At 42.7% G+C, this 19,201-nt stretch overlaps 1 protein-coding gene across 5 annotated transcripts in view; it reads left to right on the top strand.

Annotated features, from left to right (window-relative positions):
* Positions 1-19,201, top strand: part of STXBP1 (syntaxin binding protein 1) — an 81,561-nt gene that overhangs the window by 21,628 nt on the left and 40,732 nt on the right. For all 5 annotated transcript variants that reach the window (XR_007146139.1, XM_047829234.1, XM_047829236.1 and 2 more), the window contains exons 2-3: positions 14,644-14,693; positions 16,311-16,392. Coding sequence is in view for 4 of the 5 variants with exons in the window: in XM_047829234.1 (XP_047685190.1) it covers positions 14,644-14,693; positions 16,311-16,392 (132 nt within the window). In the remaining variant the exon portion in view is untranslated. The remainder of the gene's footprint in view (positions 1-14,643; positions 14,694-16,310; positions 16,393-19,201) is intronic.

Genomic DNA, 19,201 nt, shown 5'->3' with positions numbered 1-19,201 from the left:
GCCCCCAACCTCAGCACTATTGACGTTTTTGGGCTGGGTGAGCCTGTGCATTGTAGGATGTTTGACAGCATCCCTGGCCTCTCCCTACTGGATACCCGTAGCACCCTCCAGTCATGACAGTCAAAAATGTCTCCAGACGTTGCTGAATGTCCCCTGGTGATACAATCACTCCCCACTAAGAACCACTAGGCTAGATGAACTTGTGTCTGCTCTGGGTTTCTGGAATTCATTGAAACATTCTATTCTTTTTCCTTCTTTCCAAAGTATGTTTTCTCCGATCCTTAATCCTTACTGGGAGGGAAACTCCCATTTAAATCGAGAAATGTCATTTGGAGCCATTAAATTCTGCACCTACGAATTTAAGATACTTGCCCCATCTTGGGTTCCTGCCAAGATCAAGTTAGATACCTGTTCTAGGTCCTTGCAGTTCAAGGAAGAATTACTGCAGACATCATAGTGTGTATTAGGAGGAGGACAGGCTTTTTGCAGAAAAACCAATACAGGCTGGCAGAGTAAATGAGACATTAACAGAGGAGATCTGCTGCTGTTCATGATATATATGTATATATGTATGTATATATATATGGGCAGTGTGTTTTCTTTCTTTCTTCCCCTTCTCTCTCTTTTTCTCCTTCCTTCCTTCCTTCCTTCTCCTTTAGCAAATATAAAACACTTCCCAAATAACTGCATGATAGTATCACTGTCTTTTGTTTTTAAGTTTATTTATTTATTTTGAGAGAGAACCGTGAGCAGGAGAGAGTCAGAGAGAAGGAGAGAGAGAGAATTCCAAGCAGGATCTGCACTGTCAGTGTGGAGCTCAATGTGTGGCTCGAGCCCATGAACCATGAGATCATGACCTGAGCCAAAACCAAGAGTCAGAGGCTTAACTGACTGAGCCACCCAGCTGCCCAGATAATACCATTATTTTGTATAAGAATGGCCCTCATTCTTGAGTCCTTTTAAAAATGTCTTATTCAACAATGGTTATGAGGTAATCATAGTGCTCTGTCCTAGAATATTAATTTCCATTTCACCACTTTGTGTCTTTGGTCTTTTTGTTTCAAAACATTAATATAACTGAATAGTATTTACTACATAAACTATTGATTTTAAGAAGATATAAATTGTTTTGGTTTCCTTTTTTTTTTTTTTTTTTTGAGAGAACGAGTGACAGCAAGTGTGGGGAGAGGGTAAGGTGGGGGGGGAGGGCGGATCTTAAGCAGGCTTCATGATCAGCACAGAGCCCAATGTGGGGCTTGATCTCATGACCTTGGGATCATGACCTGAGTCTAAATCAAGAGTCAGATGCTCAACTGACTGGGCACCCAGGCACCCCTTGGTTTCCATTTTTTTTTTAATGCTTTCATTTATTTTTGAGAGAGCAGGGGAGGGAGAAGCAGAGAGAGAGGGAGACACAAGATCTGAAGTGGGCTCTGTGCTGAGAGTGGAGAGCCCCATGTGGGGCTCGAACCCACGAACTGTGAGATCATGACCTAAGCCAAAGTCGGACGCCCAATCGACTGAGCCACCTTTGGTTTCCATTTTTAATTGATTTTTCTATTTGTGTGTCTGTTGTAACCTCACATTTCCTTTAATCCAAGGGATATTGTATTGAAAGCAGCCTTAGAAAGAAGAAAATAGCTTCTTTGGAGCTGAGGTGAGGTGACAGCATCCAGAGCGGAGCCAGGAACTCCTATTTCTAACCTTGTTCTGTCCTCCCTTTGAGATTTCCTTTCTGTTAATCAGAATTCCAAGATCTGTGAGGCTTTGCTTTAGAGACTTTCTAGCTCCTTGACCTTTTGACTCTAAACCTTAGGAAGCTGAGTGGGGAAAATAAGATAGAAAATGAGAAACCCCTGTGAAAGAGACAGTGAATAGTCCTTTCTGTAACTCCATCTGGCATCTTCATGTACTGAGGTTAGGATTTGGTTTCTCGGACATCAGGCATTTATTTATTGTCATGCTTTCCTCTCAGACATTGGCAGAGGCCCAAGTGTTGGATGTCATAACGTTGGACATTTGAGTCTTATGCAATCTGTGGGTGTGCTTATAAGGACAGTGTAGTCAAGTCATTGACTACATTGTTCACCAGTCTCGGAATGTTCTAAAGCTTGTGACGACTCCCAACAATTGGGCCTTCCCTTCCCTCCCACTCCTCACCACCCAAAAAGCAAATCTAAATAGGAACATTCCCAGGGTAAGCAGTTATAATTGAACAGCAGTTACAGGGAGCAGTACCTCATTCTTGCCCAGTGGCTAACAGTCTGTGGTCTCTATTTTGGTCTCTCACTTTCACAAAGTACAATTCATATACAGAATTATAGTAAATTATAATTTTAGGTAACTGATGTTCTATAGGAGTGAGCCAGGTTAGCTGTCTTCAGATGAAGACTATAGAACAATTCCATATTAAACAAAACAGTGTTTGTTTTTTGAGTTTGAAATTTTCATCTAAAATTTTCTGACTTTTTAAAAAACAGCTTTCTTGAGATATTATTCACACACCATACCATTCATCCACTTAAATTTTTGTTTAATGTTTTTGTTTTATTTATTTATTTATTTATTTGAGAGAGAGAGAGAGAGAGAGAGAGAGAGAGAGAGAGAGAGAGAGCACGAGCAGGGGAGGAGCAAAGAGAGAGGGAGACACAAAGTCTGAAACAGTCTCCACACTCTGAGCTGTCAGCACAGAGCCCGATGCAGGGCTTGCACCTGTGAACCTGGAGATCATGACCTGAGCGGAAGTCGGACGTTTAACCAACTGAGCTACCCAGATGCCCCGCCATTCACCCATTTAAAGTGCATTTCAATGGCTTTGAGTATATTCACAGAATTGTACCTCCATTATCCCAGTCAAATTTAGGACACTTGCATTACCCCCAAAAGAAGCTCCATTGCTCCTTTGACATCACCCCCAGCTCCCCCATCCCCCTGCCCTAGGAGAATATTGATCTACTCTCTATCTCTACCGATTTGCCGATTCTGGACACTTTGTATAAATGGAATTCATACAATTTGTGGTCCTTTGTGACTGGCTTCTTTGACTTAGTGTGTATTAAAGATTCATCTGTGTCGTAGCATGTATCAGTATTTCATTCCTCTTCATGGCTGAATATTCCATTGTCTGAATATACCACGTTTATCTGTCCATTCATTGGGTGGTGGCTGTTTGAGTTGTTTCCACTCGTTTGGCTCTCATAAATAATGCTGCTATGAACATTCATGTGTAAGTTTTTGTGTAGACCTCGGTTTTCATTTATCTTGGGTATATACCTTGGAGTGGAATCTGGATCATATGGTAATTCTACGTTTAGTGGTTTGAGGAACTACCAGACTGTTTTCCAAAGCAGATATGCCATTTTACACTCCCATTAGCAGTGCAGGAGGGTTCTGATGACTTTTATTTTATGCTTCAGGTGTATGTCTTATTTCCCCAAACGGACTGTGAGTTCCTTGAGGTCAAGGATTGATTTATACTCAAAAATACATATGTTCTGAATAGGCTTCCTGTGGTTCTGTGCATTTTGTTGTGCAGGTGCTAGACACTTAACTTCTCTTGGCCTCAGTTTCTTCTTTGTCAAATGGGAGTGATTATAATAGTTAATATCAGAGGGGCAGAGTGAGCTTTAAATGAGACGATGCATGTAAAATGTCTAAGACAGTGTATTCCATACAGTAACTCTTAAATAAGTGTTAGATACTATTATTGTGGGCACGTTTTAGAAATTGAGACTGAATTATTGCTTGAGCTTTTTCTTTAATATGAGCTTTTAAAAGTATTTTGGCTAGGTTGTGATGTCTCCAACACTGGTTAAAAATTAACTTACAGAGAAATGCTATAGAGAAGAAACTTTGGACTTGAGCTTTTGTTTCTATCTATCCATCCACGTAATACCCACACTCCTCACTGCATTTGAGTGAGGAGAGTTAGAGAAGGACATTTCTAGGTCTTTCTGGCTTGCAAACTTGGGACTAGCCAGAATAGCCATAGTTTACTTGTCATGTTCCTCAAGAATAAAGAGTTCTCTCTCCCTAGCAGTCCTGGTGAAAGAGTCCCTGAGACTGTTTTCATCTGACAGTGCTCTTTGAATTGGGAGTTCTGAATCTTGGGGGATGTCAGGAGAGTGGCGGCCCTGGGAGAGGGGGTGTGTAGGTGGTTGCAGAGAGCTCCTGGGTAAAATCACCTTACTCAGTCACGAGATGCACTATGAACAGAACCACTTCTTTCACTCCCAGCAGGCACTGCTCAGTCATGCCACTCGGGGGTTCATTCATTCTATAGGCATTTGCCAGATCGTTATTTTATGCCAGATCCCAGAGACGGGGTGGGAGTTGAGGGTGCAGGGATGGGAGGAAATTGTCATGTTTGAAGGTGAATGAATGAGGCTTAGTGTTCCAGGAGCAGCATACTATGCATGACTTGTGGAGTCCTTGGTGAGGAGTTACTGCTTTAAAGACCAAGTGAGACTCTGGGGCGACCTCTTCAAGTGCCTCCTGAGCCATTCTGTCCCTCACTGAGCTTGTTGGGTCTCCCCATAATTGCTTTCTCTTTATTCCTGGACTGTCCCACTCTTAATCCTGACTTGAGGATTTTGCGTCTGCTCTTCCTATGCCTGGAAAACTCTTCCCCCCAGAACTTCGTAGTGTTGGTCTCCCTGGTCACCTCTTCAGAGGACGTTCTCCCAAATCCCCATCACACTCTTGTTGATTAGCCTTTTTAATTTCCTTTGAGCACATATCACTGTCTGTAATTGTCTTGTTTACTTCCTTGTGTCATTGCTCTCTCTGCCCCTACACCTCCAGGTGTAAGCGCCTTAAGAGCAGGAATCTTGTTTACTTGTTCACCGTGGTCTTTCCAGAGTCTGGAAAGATGTCTGACTCATAGCAGGTGTTCAGTAAGTCATCATTGTTGAGTGGATGAAAGAATATGTATGCAGGGAAACAAACTGGAAAACAGAAGCCATCACAAACCCCGTGGAGGAGCACTAAGAAACCAATTGGAAATAACTGGGTTCTTCTTTCTTAGGAAGGTCAAATACCATCTGAAGTAGATGATGATGGTGATGGTAAAAACCAAAAGTTTTAAGTATTGAACTGAGTGCTTTACACACATGAATTTGTTTAATCCCTGCAATAACTCTCTGGAGCATGTGTGGTCATTCCCATTTTAAAGATGGGGAAACTTGGGACGCCTGGGTGGCTCAGTCGGTTGTCCGACTTCAGCTCAGGTCATGATCTCACAGCTCGTGAGTTCGAGCCCCACGTCGGTCTCTGTGCTGACAGCTCAGAGCCTGAAGTCTGCTTTGGATTCTGTGTCTCCCTCTCTCTCTGCCCCTAACCCACTCACATTCTGTCTCTGTCTCCCTCAAAAATAAAAATAAACATTAAAAAAATTAAAAAAAAAAAAAGATGGGGACACAGATTTAATAACTTGCCCAAGGTCCACAGTAAGTGGAGGATCTGGCTCCAAACCCCATCTGAATGATTGCTGTAGTATGTCAAGGTGATCATTGAAATGAAACAGAGAAAAGCACACCTGGCTTCAGTTTCAGAGCCCAGTGCAGGCTAGAGCTCAAGAGACTATATGTGTAGTGGGAAGATCATTTCGTTGGGGTCCAGAGACCCATTTCTGCTCACTCTGGAGTGACCATTTAGTGGCCTTGTCTACTCCAGATGGCTGTGTTTTGCAGGGAGTATCTCGGTCCCAAAAAGAGGGACCTACACCCTGGTCTTAAATGATCTGTAAGGTTCTTTCCAATATATGAGTTCTTAAACCCCAAAGAAGTAGAATCATGGAAAGTTACTCAGGCCTCAGCCGAGGAGCCATGAAAGTATGTGCGTACATTCCCATACACACTTGAATGTGCCTAGAAAAAAGGATCTGTGAGGGTGCCTGCTAAACTTGTTAGTGGGTGTCTCCCCTCAAGAGTGGGGGTAAGGAGAAAAATTTCACTTTGTGTTTATACTTCTATTTGAGATTTTCAACAAAAACGTGCTACTTCTGTATTATTAAGAACAACACAAAGGCGGGCGTGGCTCAGTCGGTTAAGCGTCTAACTTCAGCTCAGGTTGTGATCTCACCATTTGTGAGTTCAAGCCCCACGTCGGGCTCAGTGCTGACAGTTCAGAGCCTGGAGCCTGCTTCAGATTCTGTGTCTCCCTCTCTCTGCCCCTCCCCCACTCGCGCTCCGTCTCTGTCTCTCTCTCAAAAGTAAATAATAATAATAATAATAAAAAAAGAACAACATAAGGGCAAAAATTTGTAGATACATTGTAATTTGTCGTTAGATTACCAACAGTTTAGGTATAAATGAGTATTTCTAAGGGGAGATTTTGACAGTACTTGGAAGACTTGTTTTCGAGTATTTGAACCATCGTCTTATGTGTCGTTTCACCTTAAACTCATTCCACTCTGGGAGGTGTGGCTGTTTAGCCAGGAAACCCTTCGGCTCAGAGCGAGACAAAGGGAGGTGGTTGCCACCTTCAGGTATCTGAAATGCTGGCAGCAAAGAGGAATGGACTTGTCGCCTCAGAGCAGAATTGCCAGCGGCACGTGGAATCGGCCCCGGGTGGGGTCCCAGCCCAACAGACAGTGGTGAAGGGTGGGGCCGTCTCCCTGGGGTCGGGCTACTGTGCGGCCACATAAAAGTCCTGTTGGCTCTTAGGTATTTACTGTGTACCTGCCACCCTACTAAACGTTTGACTGTGATTCCCAGGATTGCTGCAGGCAGATATTCTGTGTCCTTCTTACCAATATGATACCTCGTTTTGTTTTCTTGTCTAAATGAATTTGCAGAACAACGTTAAGTAACAGCAATTTAAAAATATAGTTGTGTGTGTCTGCGTTGTGACATTAAATACCTGTGGGCCCCTACTTGTGTTTTCGGTTTTAATGCCTCTGTTTGTAGATACACAGAGGTCTCAGGGCACCTGGGTGGCTCAGTCACTTATGCTTTTGACTTCAGGTCATGATCTCACGGTTCATGAGTTCAAGCCCCGCGTCGGGCTCTGTGCTGACAGCTCCGAGCCTGGAACCTGCTTTGGATTCTGTGTCTCCCTCTCCCCCTGCCTCTCTCTCTCTCTCAAAAATAAATAAACATTAAAAAAAAAAGAAAGAAAGAAAAACCCCCAGAGGACTCTCTGTCTCCTCAGAAGGGGTAGAAGGAGTCTTCTGTTCAATTTTGTATATACACTTAAGATCTATATTGTAGGGGCGCCTGGGTAGCTCAGTCGGTTAGGCGTCCAACTTCGGCTCAGGTCATGATCTCACAGTTTGTGAGTTCGAGTCCTGCATCGGGCTCTGTGCTGACAGCTCAAAGCCTGGAGCCTGCTTCAGATCCTGTGTCTCCTTCTCTCTCTGCCCCTCCCCCACTTGTGTCCTGTCTCTCTGTCTCTCAAAAATAAATAAAGGTAAAAAAAAAAAAAGATTTACATTGTATACATTGGCATGTTCTTGCCATTACTCTAAAACATCACATGTTTGTCAGGGGTCAGAGTAGTTGTAAAGTTTTGGGTGAAGTACCTGTAGAGTTTGCTATCTAGTATTTTCGTGATTATTCTAAAACTGTATTTTGAATATGTACTTCTTTTTTTTTTAATGTTTATTTATTTAATTTGAGAGAGACAGAGGAGAGAGAGAAGAGGCCAGTGGAGGAGGAGCAGAGAGGGAGAGGGAGAGAGAGAATCCCAAGCAGGCTCCACACTGTGAGTGCAGAGCCTGATGTGGGGCTTGATCTCACAAACTGGGAGATCGTGACCTGAGCCAGATGCTTAACTGACTGAGCAACCCAGGCGCCCCTGCACTTCTTCCTAATAGGTTTTTACATTATGTTAACGATCTTTATTAGTGGAAGCGACATGTCATAATTTTCATAAGGAAATAATTCCTTGTCTGTATGAACAACATACTTTATAGTGACACCATAATAGGTGCCTTTTATGGAATGCCAGGCACTTACTAACCATTGTATCTCACTGATCTTTATAACGGGTCATTACAGTATTATACTTCTAATTTTGCGGGTGAGAAACTGAAGCCTGAAACATGTTAAACTTGCCCAAGTTCACACAGTCAGCAAATGCCTGAACCTGAAGTTTCCCTGCTCTAACTTTAGAACTTCGCGTGACACTTTTTGTTTTTTAATTGTGAGAGGTGGAGGTGACCTTTGCTTGAGTAACTAACCTCTATATTCAAGAGGGTGTCTTTTAGAAGAACTGCTACTATTCAGCCAGAATGACTCTGGAAGCTCCCTGTACTTTGGGTTGGTAAAGAGGAGGGCAGCTGTGGCCTGAGTTTAGACTCCCTTAAATCTCTCTGTAGAATATGGCGGCACTTCTTCTGATCTGGTGGCACGGGACTTACGGTGCACCTGTTCGGGGCAGAGCATTAGGATATTTGAATCCCCCATACTTTTAAGGTCTTTGGTAATGCTCACACTTCTCCCCCAAACTTCCAGCCCAGCTAATATTAGTCGTGCTGTTTCCGATATTTTGGCGTTCCATGGCCTTAAGTGTCCTGACACATGTCACTGTGAAAGGCGGTAATGGGTGCCAGGGCTATAAGGGCAGGGCTTCACAAGTGGGGAAAGGGCTTGCAGCTATCCCTAGAGCCAGTGCTTTGGAACCAACTCCAGTTGGTATATTGGGTGCATGTGATGAAGATGTCCCAGACAATCTTAGATACTTGCTATTTTCCTTGAGTTTGGGAGTCACACAGGACCTAGAGCATGTGGTTGAGAAGGAACCTATTTGCTTAACCCCTTGTCCATGCGGGAAGCAGAGTCCACCAGGGCTGTGGTCTTCACAATTATAGAGAAGTTGAAGCTGCCCTAGTGTCTTCTGTCCCATCTATATAAACTGGGTGGGTGATGGGGTGGACATGTTGGCTGTTGATGCACGGTTTGGTATGTAGAAACAAGACCTGCTGGTTGGACCAGCCTCAGAAGGTTTTGTTGTTTCTTTCCATGCAAAGAGAATTTACAAGAGAGATGAAATGTGATTGCCAGGGATTATTTGTGAGGAAGTAGCCCAAGCTACTTGATTCTTAATGCTAAAATGGGCTCTAATCCTTGTTTCCTTTTTGGTATTGGATTAGAAAAATGTAGGGCAGCATTAGAATCGGCCGTTAACAATACCCAGGACAAATATATCTCCTGAGAATTTCGGAATGGGAGTAACCAAGCAAGAAGGATTGAAGTCCAGACTTTTACCTCCAGCTGAAGTCACTCTTCCAAGCTCCAGAGCCACCTCCAGCTACCTGCTCATATCAACCTTCAGATATCTCTTAGCCTTCTCAGTCTTTTTTTTTTAATAACTTTTTTTAAATGTCTATTTAATTTTGAGAGAGCGCAAGCAGGGGAGGGGCTGAGAGAGGGGGCCAGAGGATCCGAAGCAGGTTCTGCACTGACAGCAGTGAGCCCGATATGGGGCTCGAATTCACGAACCAGGAGATCATGACCTGAGCTGAAGTCAGATGCTCAACCGACTGAGCCACCCAGGTGCCCCTCAGTCTTTAATCAAAAAAGGACTCTTGGTTCATCTGGGTGGCTCAGTCGGTTGAGCATCCGACTTCGGCTCAGGTTATGATCTCACCACTTGTGAGTTTGAGCCCCACATTGGGTTCTGTGCTGACAGCTCAGAGCCTGGAGCCTCCTTGGGATTCTGTGTGTGTCTCTCTCTCTGCTCCTTCCTCGCTTGTGCTCCGTCTCTGCCGCTGCCCCTCCCGTGCTCTTGCTCTGTTTCTGTGTCTCTCTCAAAAATAAACATTAAAAAAAAAAAAAGTACTCTTGGTATTCTCCTACAAATCAGTTCTCCCTTTACATCTTTTCTCTCAATATCTCCAAATGTCTCACATCAGTTTCTTTGCTTGAGCCCAAAACCCAGGAGTTATGTCTCTCTTCCCCTTCCTCACACCCCCCACAACCAATTCAGCAGCTAGCCCTGTTGATTTTACTTCCAAAATATATATCAAATCCATCTGCTTCTTGCTATGACCCCTGCCACCAATCATCGTTAGCTGATTGCAGAGGCCTCCTAGCTCTGTGCCCTGCTTTCATTCTCATCCCTTCCAGTCTCCCCTCTACAGCATTTCAGAGCATATTTCTGCCTTCGGTGGCTTTCCAGTGCGCTTCAGATAAAATCATATTCCCTGTCAAGGCCCAATATGATCTGGCCTCCAACCTCAGCTTATACCGTCTCCACTTCCAAGAAGATGTCAAGTTCTTTTTCCTTTTTCCAGCCCAAGCCTTTGTGCCTGCTCCTTCTTCCCAGCTTTTGAATGGCTGGCATCTTCCTTGTGAGGTTCACTTCCTCAGAGAGGCGTTGCCTGGCCCCCTGGTAAAGGTAGCTGTCCACACTTGTTTTTTTCTCTCATAGTCTTTGTTTATTTAACTCAGAGAGAACTTATGAGAAGCTGAGATTGCCCTCTATTCAACGTCTGCTTCCTCCACCAGGGTGTAAGTGCCATGGGAGCTGCACCGTATCTTCTGTGTATCCTTCCTGGTGCCTGGTCCACTGCAGGGCAAACAGTGGTTACTCAGCTAATGTTATCGAATGTAAGACTGGATCAATGAATGGATATGATATATATGTCATTATTTCTAATGAGTACATTGTATTCCATTATATTAACGTAACCTAATTGACTTAACCACTGCCTTATTATTGGATGTATTCGTTACGAATTTTTCACCACACTGAAATATGGGAAATAATCTAAATGGCCATTGGGGAAATTGTTGACTAAACTAGGGACTATTATGCAGGCATTTAAAATCAGGAAACATTTCTATTAGTACGGGGCAATGAGCTTATTCATGAAAAAAGCATAATACAAAATTATACAGCATGATCTTAACTATGTTGAGGTGCATAGAAAAAGCTAGCAGGAAATAAACTAAAATGCTAATTATGTACTTCAAGTTGGCAAGATTACAGGTGATTTTTCTTTTTGTTTTTTTTATGTGCACAAGTAATACATGATATTTTCTTCTTTATACTTTTTTGTGTTTTCCATGCTTACTGCTGTGTGTGGCTTTTTTTTCTTTTTTAATTTTTCTTTTTTAAATTTATTTTTATTTATTTATTTTTTTTTTAATTTTTTTTTTCAACATTTATTTATTTTTGGGACAGAGAGAGACAGAGCATGAACCGGGGAGGGGCAGAGAGAGAGGGAGACACAGAATCGGAAACAGGCTCCAGGCTCCGAGCCATCAGCCCAGAGCCTGACGCGGGGCTCGAACTCACGGACCGCGAGATCGTGACCTGGCTGAAGTCGGACGCTTAACCGACTGCGCCACCCAGGCGCCCCTAAATTTATTTTTTAATTTGCATCCAAGTTAGTTAGCATATAGTGCAACAATGATTTCAGGAGTAGATTCCTTAATGCCCCTTACCCATTTAGCCCATCCCGCCTCCCATAACCTCTCCAGCAACCCTCTGTTTGTTCTCTATATTTAAGAGTCTCTTATGTTTTGTCCCCCTCCCTGTTTTTATTTTTTGCTTCCCTTCCCTTATGTTCATCTGTTTTGTCTCTTAAAGTCCTCATATGAGTGAAATCATAGGATATTTGTCTTTCTCTAATTTCGCTTAGTGTAATACACTCTAGTTCCATCCGTGTAGTAGTTGCAAATGGCAAGATTTCATTCTTTTTGATTGCTAATAGTCCTTTGAATATATATATGTATAATATATGTATATATATATGTATGTATATATGTATGTATATATATATATATATATACACCACATATTCTTTTTTTTTTTAATGTTTATTTATTTTTGAGAGAGACAGAGCATGAGCAGGGAAGGGGCAGAGAGAGAGAGAGAGGAAGACACAGAATCCAAAGCAGGCTCCAGGCTCCGAGCTGTCAGCACAGAGCCCGATGCGGAGCTCGATCTCGTGAACCACGAGATCATGACGTGAGCCAAAGTCAGATGCTCAACTGACTGAGCCACCCAGGCGCCCCATATACCACATCTTGTTTATCCATTCATCCAGGCTCTTTCCATACTTTGGCTATTGTTGATAGTGCTGCTATAAACATTGGGGTGCATGTGCCCCTTCGAAACAGCATCCCTGTATCCCTTGGATAAATACTTAGTAGTGCAATTGCTAGGTCGTAGGGTAGTTCTATTTTTAATTTTTTGAGGAACCTCCATACTGTTTCCCAGAGTGGCTGCACCGGTTTGCATTCCCACCAGCAGTGCAGAAGAGATCCTCTTTCTCCTCATCCTCACCAACATTGTTGTTGCCTGAGTTGTTAATGTTTGCCATTCTGACAGGTGTGAGGTGGTATCTCATTGTGGTTTTGATTTGTATTTCCCTGATGATGAGTGATGTTGAGTATTTTTTCATGTGTCAGTTGGCCACCTGGATGTCTTCTTTGGAGAAGTGCCAGTTCATGTCTTTTTCCCATTTCTTCACTGGGTTATTTGTTTTTTGGGTGTTGAGTTTGATAAGTTCTTTATAGATTTTGGATACTAACCCTTTATCTGGTATGTCGTTTGCAAATATCTTCTCCCATTCCGTCAGTTGCCTTTTAGTTTTGCTGATTGTTTCTTTTGCTGTGCAGAAGCTTTTTGTTTTAATGAGGTCCCAATAGTTCATTTTTGTGTGTGGCTTTTTATAATCAAGTAAAAAGTTTTTAAAGATTTTAGGAAACTTTTATGATAAATCAGACTATTGAAGATCATAAAAAGCAGAATTCAGAACCATTGTGCTCTAGAGAATGACCTAAATGTTTGAAACATGCTTGTTGGTGACAACTGTTCACCTTTGAGTCCTTCCAGGCCTGTGTATTACCTGGATTTAGAAAGAATGGCGAAAGTGGTATTTGCTGTGAAGACTCCATGGCTGGGTAGACCTGTGTGTGGTGTGGCATTTATAGGAACTGTGGCTTATCAAAATGGTGATTTTGGTTGGGGGCATCCCACGGATGTACTCAGGGTTAGAAAGTCATCACAACTGTTTTGGGAGCTTGAGGGGAGGCTCATGTGGCCCGAGGGATTGTCATAGCCTCTTAACTACTTCATTTAAGGCAGTGGTTCTCAAACCTGAGATCCGGTGGGGAGTCCTTGAGCAAAGCTGTCTTCATAATAAGACTAAGATGTTATTTGCCTTCCCTCTTACTCTCTCGCAAGTATACAGTAGTTTTCCATATGCTGTATGCTCCATAACAGATTGCAGAAGCAGGTAGGAGAACCCAGTTGTTTTTTTAGGAAGCCAGACATTAAAGAGAATTGTGAAAATGTAAAAAAAAAAAAAAAACCCAAAAAAACCCCACCAATATTCTCACTAAAAATTGTTTTATTTTAGACAGTCTAGTTACATTTAATTAAAATGCTATCTCTGTTAACATATAATGGTTTTGTTTGTTTGTTTAAAGTAAGCTCTATACCCAACATGGGGCTTGAACTCATGACCTGGAGATCAGGAGTCAGCATGCTCTACTGACTGAGCCAGCCAGGCACCCCTTTTGTTATTTTATTTTATTATTTTTATTATTTTTTTACATTTATTTATTTTTGAGAGACAGAGACAGAGCACAAGTCGGGGAGGGGCAGAGAGAGAAGGAGACGCAGAATCCAAAGCAGGCTCCAGGCTCCAAGCCGTTAGCACAGAGCCCGACGCAGGGCTCAAATTTACAAACTGTGAGATCACAACATGAGCTGAAGTCGGACGCTTAACCAACTGAGCCACCCAGGCGCCCCATATTTTATTTTATTTTATTTTTTAATGTTTATTTACTTTTGAAAGAGAGACAGAGCATGATCAGGGGAGGGGCAGAGAGAGAAGGAGACACAGAATTCGAAGCAGGCTCCGGGCTCTGAGCTGTCAGCACAGAGTCCAATGCGGGGCTCGAACTCATGAGCCATGAGATCATGACTTGAATCCCCAAGTTGGATGATTACGAGCCACCCAGGCACCCCACCCCTCTTGTTATTTTAAATGAATTAGTGGATACTTAAAAAAATTTCTCAGCTTAATTTCTTTTTTTTTTTTTTTTTTTTAAGTTTATTTCTTAGTACGAGCGGGAGAGGGGTGGAGAGACAGAGAATCCCAAGCAGGCTCCGCATTGTCAGCGCAGAGTCCAGTGTCAGGCTTGAACCCATGAAACTCGAGGTCATGACTTGAGCCATAACTGAGTCAGATGCTTAACCAACTAAGCCACCCAGGTGCCCCTCAGTTTAATTTCTAATATGGTAAACATCTATTGATATTTACCTAACAAACACTCTTTGGAGTCCTAAATTTTTAAGAGTGTAAAGTCCTGAAACCAAAAAGTTTGAGAACTGCCAAATTAAAGGAACAGGAAGACAGGTGCCTGACTGGCTCAGTCAGTAGAGCATGTGACTCTTGATCTCAGAGTCGGTGAATTCCAGCCCCATGTTGGGCCTTGAGCTTACTTAAGAAAAAAAAAAATAATAAGAATAAAGGAACAGGAACAGTTTGTGGTAATTTGATTATGGCTCAGTAAGCAGATTGGTTGAATTGCATGACAAAGAAAACAAAGCCTGCTGGGGAGAAATGACCTAGTCTAGCATAATAGGCAGTTGTTGAAAGTCCTTGACATTACTTTAAGTTTTCCTCCCTCCTTCCCTGCTTCCTTCCTTACTTTGTTCTTTTCCTCTCTCCTTTTTTAGAGATCATGCATGATGTGATAAAGAAGGTAAAGAAGAAGGGGGAGTGGAAGGTAAGTAGAAGAAGCACAATTAATGGCCTTGACATTCATGTGAAAATAGAAGAATGGTGAAGGTTTAAGAAAGTGGAGTTGGAGGAAAGGTATATAAGTAGGAAATCAAAGACTTTGCTGTGTCCAGAGAGTACAGAAAAAGGTGATCCACTGTGCCTCATTATTATGTAGTCCTGGTTAAGAAATCTGGCCATAAGCTTCTCTTAAAGATCACCTGGTGGGACACTTACCAGAGGAGTTCTTTTATTCAAACAAAATCTTAACCCAGCACCCCTTCTATAAAGCAGAAGAAGGTGAAATTATTCTACTTGCTATGGGTGAGAAAGAAGGAAGCCCCTCTGGTGGCCCTGAAGCATCTCCATGGAGCCCAGGCAACTGGTCCATCCCCATTTATCTGTAACTACATAAGACCAAAAAAGGAAGCTTGTTTATTCATAGAACAGTGAGAGAAACGCTGGAGGCAAATGCTTAAGCCAGTCAGATTGATTACATCCTCAGTTACCGGAGTGGGTGATTCAAGTGGGAAAGTGTGCTGTGCTCCGTTCTGAAAGTCCCTTGGTTGTCTGAGATTGGGCATTATGCTGGCCAGGGGAACATGCAGTTTTACTTGAATTTCCCTGTGTGTCTTTGGAGGATTTATGACAATCATTCTTGCCCCTAAGTCGTCCCACAGTCAGGAGCCCACACATTTTCAAGTTCACTTGGTCCAGGAACGGCAGAGCTGCTTGGTACAGAAGGATTTTGGTCTCCTCTTCAGCCCTGTGAGATTCTGTTTTAGCCAGCACATCTCATCCTTATCACCCAGGGTGGAGGCCATCTGGCAGGAACTCTTTATACATGTCCTCTTTCTCTCTTACCCTTCCCATCAGGAATAGATTTAGGGACTGGTGAACTTTGATCTTGAGAAAGTTGACTCAAGGTGAAAACTAATTGGTTCTTAGAGCTTTCCGCTCCACATTGTGTCTGGCTCCTGTTACCTCAGTTTGTATCATTAAAGAGGAAGAGAAGTAGCCTTATTTTAGATCCCAGCTTCTTCTTTCAACTGTGGGCTGAATGGAGATAGGAAGTTAGCTGACGAATTGCAGGGATGAAGCTTTCAGACCAAGCCTGGTATGTTCTCGTTTTCCCAGTGTGGACTGAGGTAGAGTATGCTCCCAGACAGCACCCCTGCCGGTACATCCTAATGATGTTGACAACAAAGGCCTCACCTTCCATGCCATTTATGTAGCACAGGTGTTCCTTCTCCTTGTAAAAAAATAATCTCCAATACAGGTTTCTCTGAGTGTGGGTGCTGTAGATGAGTCAGTCTTTCTTGCCTGCTTTCTTGCTTTTCTGTGAGTAGTCATTTTCTTTATCATGGAAAAACCTTAATTTTTTTAAGTTGATACAATTAAGTCAAGTTACCGAGAACAGACTCTAACTCCTAGAAGGTTAGGTCTGGGTGTGGTGTGGGAGATAAAAGCTAACATGTATCTCAGCAAACTTCTGGCCCATCAGAAATATTTATAACTTAATATTCTGTATTTCTGGGGCGCTTTTTGAAGTCTGACATCGTAAGCTGATGAGAGAATCGTAGCAGGTCCCATGTAGGCTGTAAGCTGTTCTTTCTGCTTCCAGGTGCTGGTGGTCGATCAGCTGAGCATGAGGATGTTGTCCTCCTGCTGTAAGATGACAGACATCATGACCGAGGGGATAACAAGTGAGTGCAGCTCTCTCTGTCCTTGAGTGACGGTCAGGCCTTCTCCTTGCGGCAAGCTTTCCTCCTCCCTGTTTGTTATTAGCTCACTTGGCTTCAGATTCTTCCAACAACATGCGTAGTAAGACTGCAAATTCTTGAGAGAGACCCAAGGCTTTCTTGTTCATCACTAAATTCCTAGCAGCGGATGCAGTACTAGATGATCGTTAAATATCCGGTAAAGGATGCCGAAAGGAAGGTTAAATCAAGGGGGGAAAAGGCAGGCCACCAATGGAAACAACGCACAAAAGACCCAAACAGGCACCTAACCGAAGAAATCCAAATGGCCGATAAATACATGAGAAATTGCCCGCCCACATTAGTTGGTTAAAACCAGAATGAGATCTTGCTATACACTCATCAGATTGGAATATTAAAATTCTGATACTTCTAAGTGACAGATAAGATGTAGAAAAATAGGAACTCCTATATGACGGGGTGTCCGCTGATGCAGTTACTTTGAAAAACACAGACAGTGTCTAGTAGAATTGAAGTGTGTGTGCTCTGCAAGCCAGATGGTTAGACGTGTGTCCTCGACAGCCTCAGGCTCGTGTGCCCAGAATGCACGCGCACGGATGTTCACAGAGCATTGTTAACATAGCCCCAGGTTGGAAACAACTAAAACACCCGTGAAGAGTAGGATGGTTAAATAAGTTATGGTGTAGTCACATAGCAGAATACTGTATAGCAACGAGAATGAATGAACTCTGACTGCTCACAAGCACATGCATAGATCTAGTAAGTAATGTTGAGCGGAAGAAACAATATTTACAGTGTGCTTCAATTTATATAAAGTTCAAAACTAGGCAGAACTAAGCTATGCAGTTTCGAAATGCAGTGTACATGGTAAAACCATGAAGAGACATGGTCACATTCAAGTCAAGATGGTGCTTCCCTTTGGAAGGAAGGGAGTGAGCACGTAGCAAGTGCATTTCTGTGAGTGCTGGCCAGTTCTGTTTCCTAACTGAGGTGACGCTTATGCAGGCCTTTACTTTTTTTTGTTTTAAGTTGGCTTATTTATGTTGAGAGAGAGAGACAGAGTGCACGGGAGGGGCAGAGAGAGAGGGAGAAAGAGAATTCCAAACAGTTTCAGCACTGTCAGCATGGAGCCCGATTCGGGGCTCGAAGCCACTAACCACGAGATCATGACCTTAGCCAAAATCAAGAGTCCGTTACTTAACCCACTGAGGCACCCAGGTACCTCACCCACAGAGTGGTGACCCACGGAGGTGCCTGTAATTATTTGTATGTTTATGTTTTATTCACTCTTTGGAATGTGTGTTACAGTTTCACAACAAATAGGCTTTAAAAAAAATTTTTTTAATGTTTATTTATTTATTTAATGTTTATTTTTGAGACAGAGAAAAAGAGTGGGGGAGGAGCAGAGAGAGGGAGACACAGAATCTGAAGCAGGCTCCAGGCTCCGAGCTGTCAGCACAGAGCCCAACGTGGGGCTCAAACTCATGAGCTGCGAGATCATGACCTGAGCGGAAGTCGGACGCCCAACCGACTGAGCCACCCGGGCACCCCTAATGTTTATTTAGTTTTGAAGGAGAGAGAGAGAGACAGAGTGTAAGCAGGGCAGGGGCAGAGAGAGAGGGAGACACAGAATCTGAAGCAGGCTCCAGGCTCTGAGCTGGACAGAGCCCGATGCAGGGCTCGAACCCATGAACTGCGAGATCATGACCTGAGCTAAAGTCGGCCACTTAACTGACTGAGCCGCCGAGGCACTCCAAGAGGGATCATGGTTTTAATCTTTGAAACAGCATTGATTGAATAGCATTCTCTTCCGAGCTATTGTTTCAAACAAGGAAGTTAACTTGTTTTTCCTGTAAAAGAAAAATGTTGGATGGAACACACCTGTTTTAATAATACATCTGTTTCAATGCATTTCCTAGTTTTTTTCCTTGGAGATGTGTGGCTCACAGACTGTTGCTGGTCTTTGTCAAAATTATTACCAAATCACAATTACAGGAGGAAAAACTAAAAGGGTTGAGATTTCGTTAAGCTAAATGAATTTCATTCAAAGGTTTGTCCTTTATTCTAAGATTATGTTGTTCCGATTATTTGGTGTTAAAATATTTTCAAATTGTGAAATTATGGTAATAATATATTGTGGACTTTCTTATTGATTAAATGTAAGTGAAATATATACATATGCATACCTAATGTAATAATTTGGGGAGGTATAATCACACCTTGTGAGTCCTTCATTTTTAAAAACTTTTTCCAAATCCAGGTAATCTGGCATCAGAAACATATTCCGATAAATGAGAATACATAGCTTTTAATGTGACTTTTTGTCATTCAGTGATCTAAGACCAGGCATTGCCCCTGTTTTGAGCTTGCAAAGCTATTTTTAAAAAATTTTTTTAATGTTTATTTATTTTTGAGAGACAGAGACATAGCACAAGAGAGGGAGGGGCAGAGGGAGAGGGAGGCAGAATCCGAAGCAGGCTCCAGGCTCTGAGCTGTCAGCACAGAGCTCGACGCAGGGCTTGAACTCACACAAGATCATGACCTGAGCCAAAGTGAGATGCTTAACTAATTGAGCCACCCAGGCACCCCAAAGTTATTTTCTTCATTGAATTTTTAAAGCTATTTTTTTCTCTACCGAAGCAAAAGTTAAGGGGAGAAAAAGCCAGATGGAGCTAAGGAGCTTCTAATGAACAAGCAGCAGCACCCTGCCCCACTCTCTTCTCCCTCAGGGTCTACTCTTTCTTCTGGTTATTCTTTTGATATTTCTAGATGGAAACCTACACTGTTATCTTCG

This window comes from Prionailurus viverrinus, chromosome D4, assembly GCF_022837055.1.
Source record: "Prionailurus viverrinus isolate Anna chromosome D4, UM_Priviv_1.0, whole genome shotgun sequence".
Classification (NCBI taxonomy): Eukaryota; Metazoa; Chordata; class Mammalia; order Carnivora; family Felidae; genus Prionailurus; species Prionailurus viverrinus.
The sequence above is the reverse complement of the archived record's forward strand: the minus strand, read 5'-3'. Positions and strand labels throughout refer to the sequence as shown.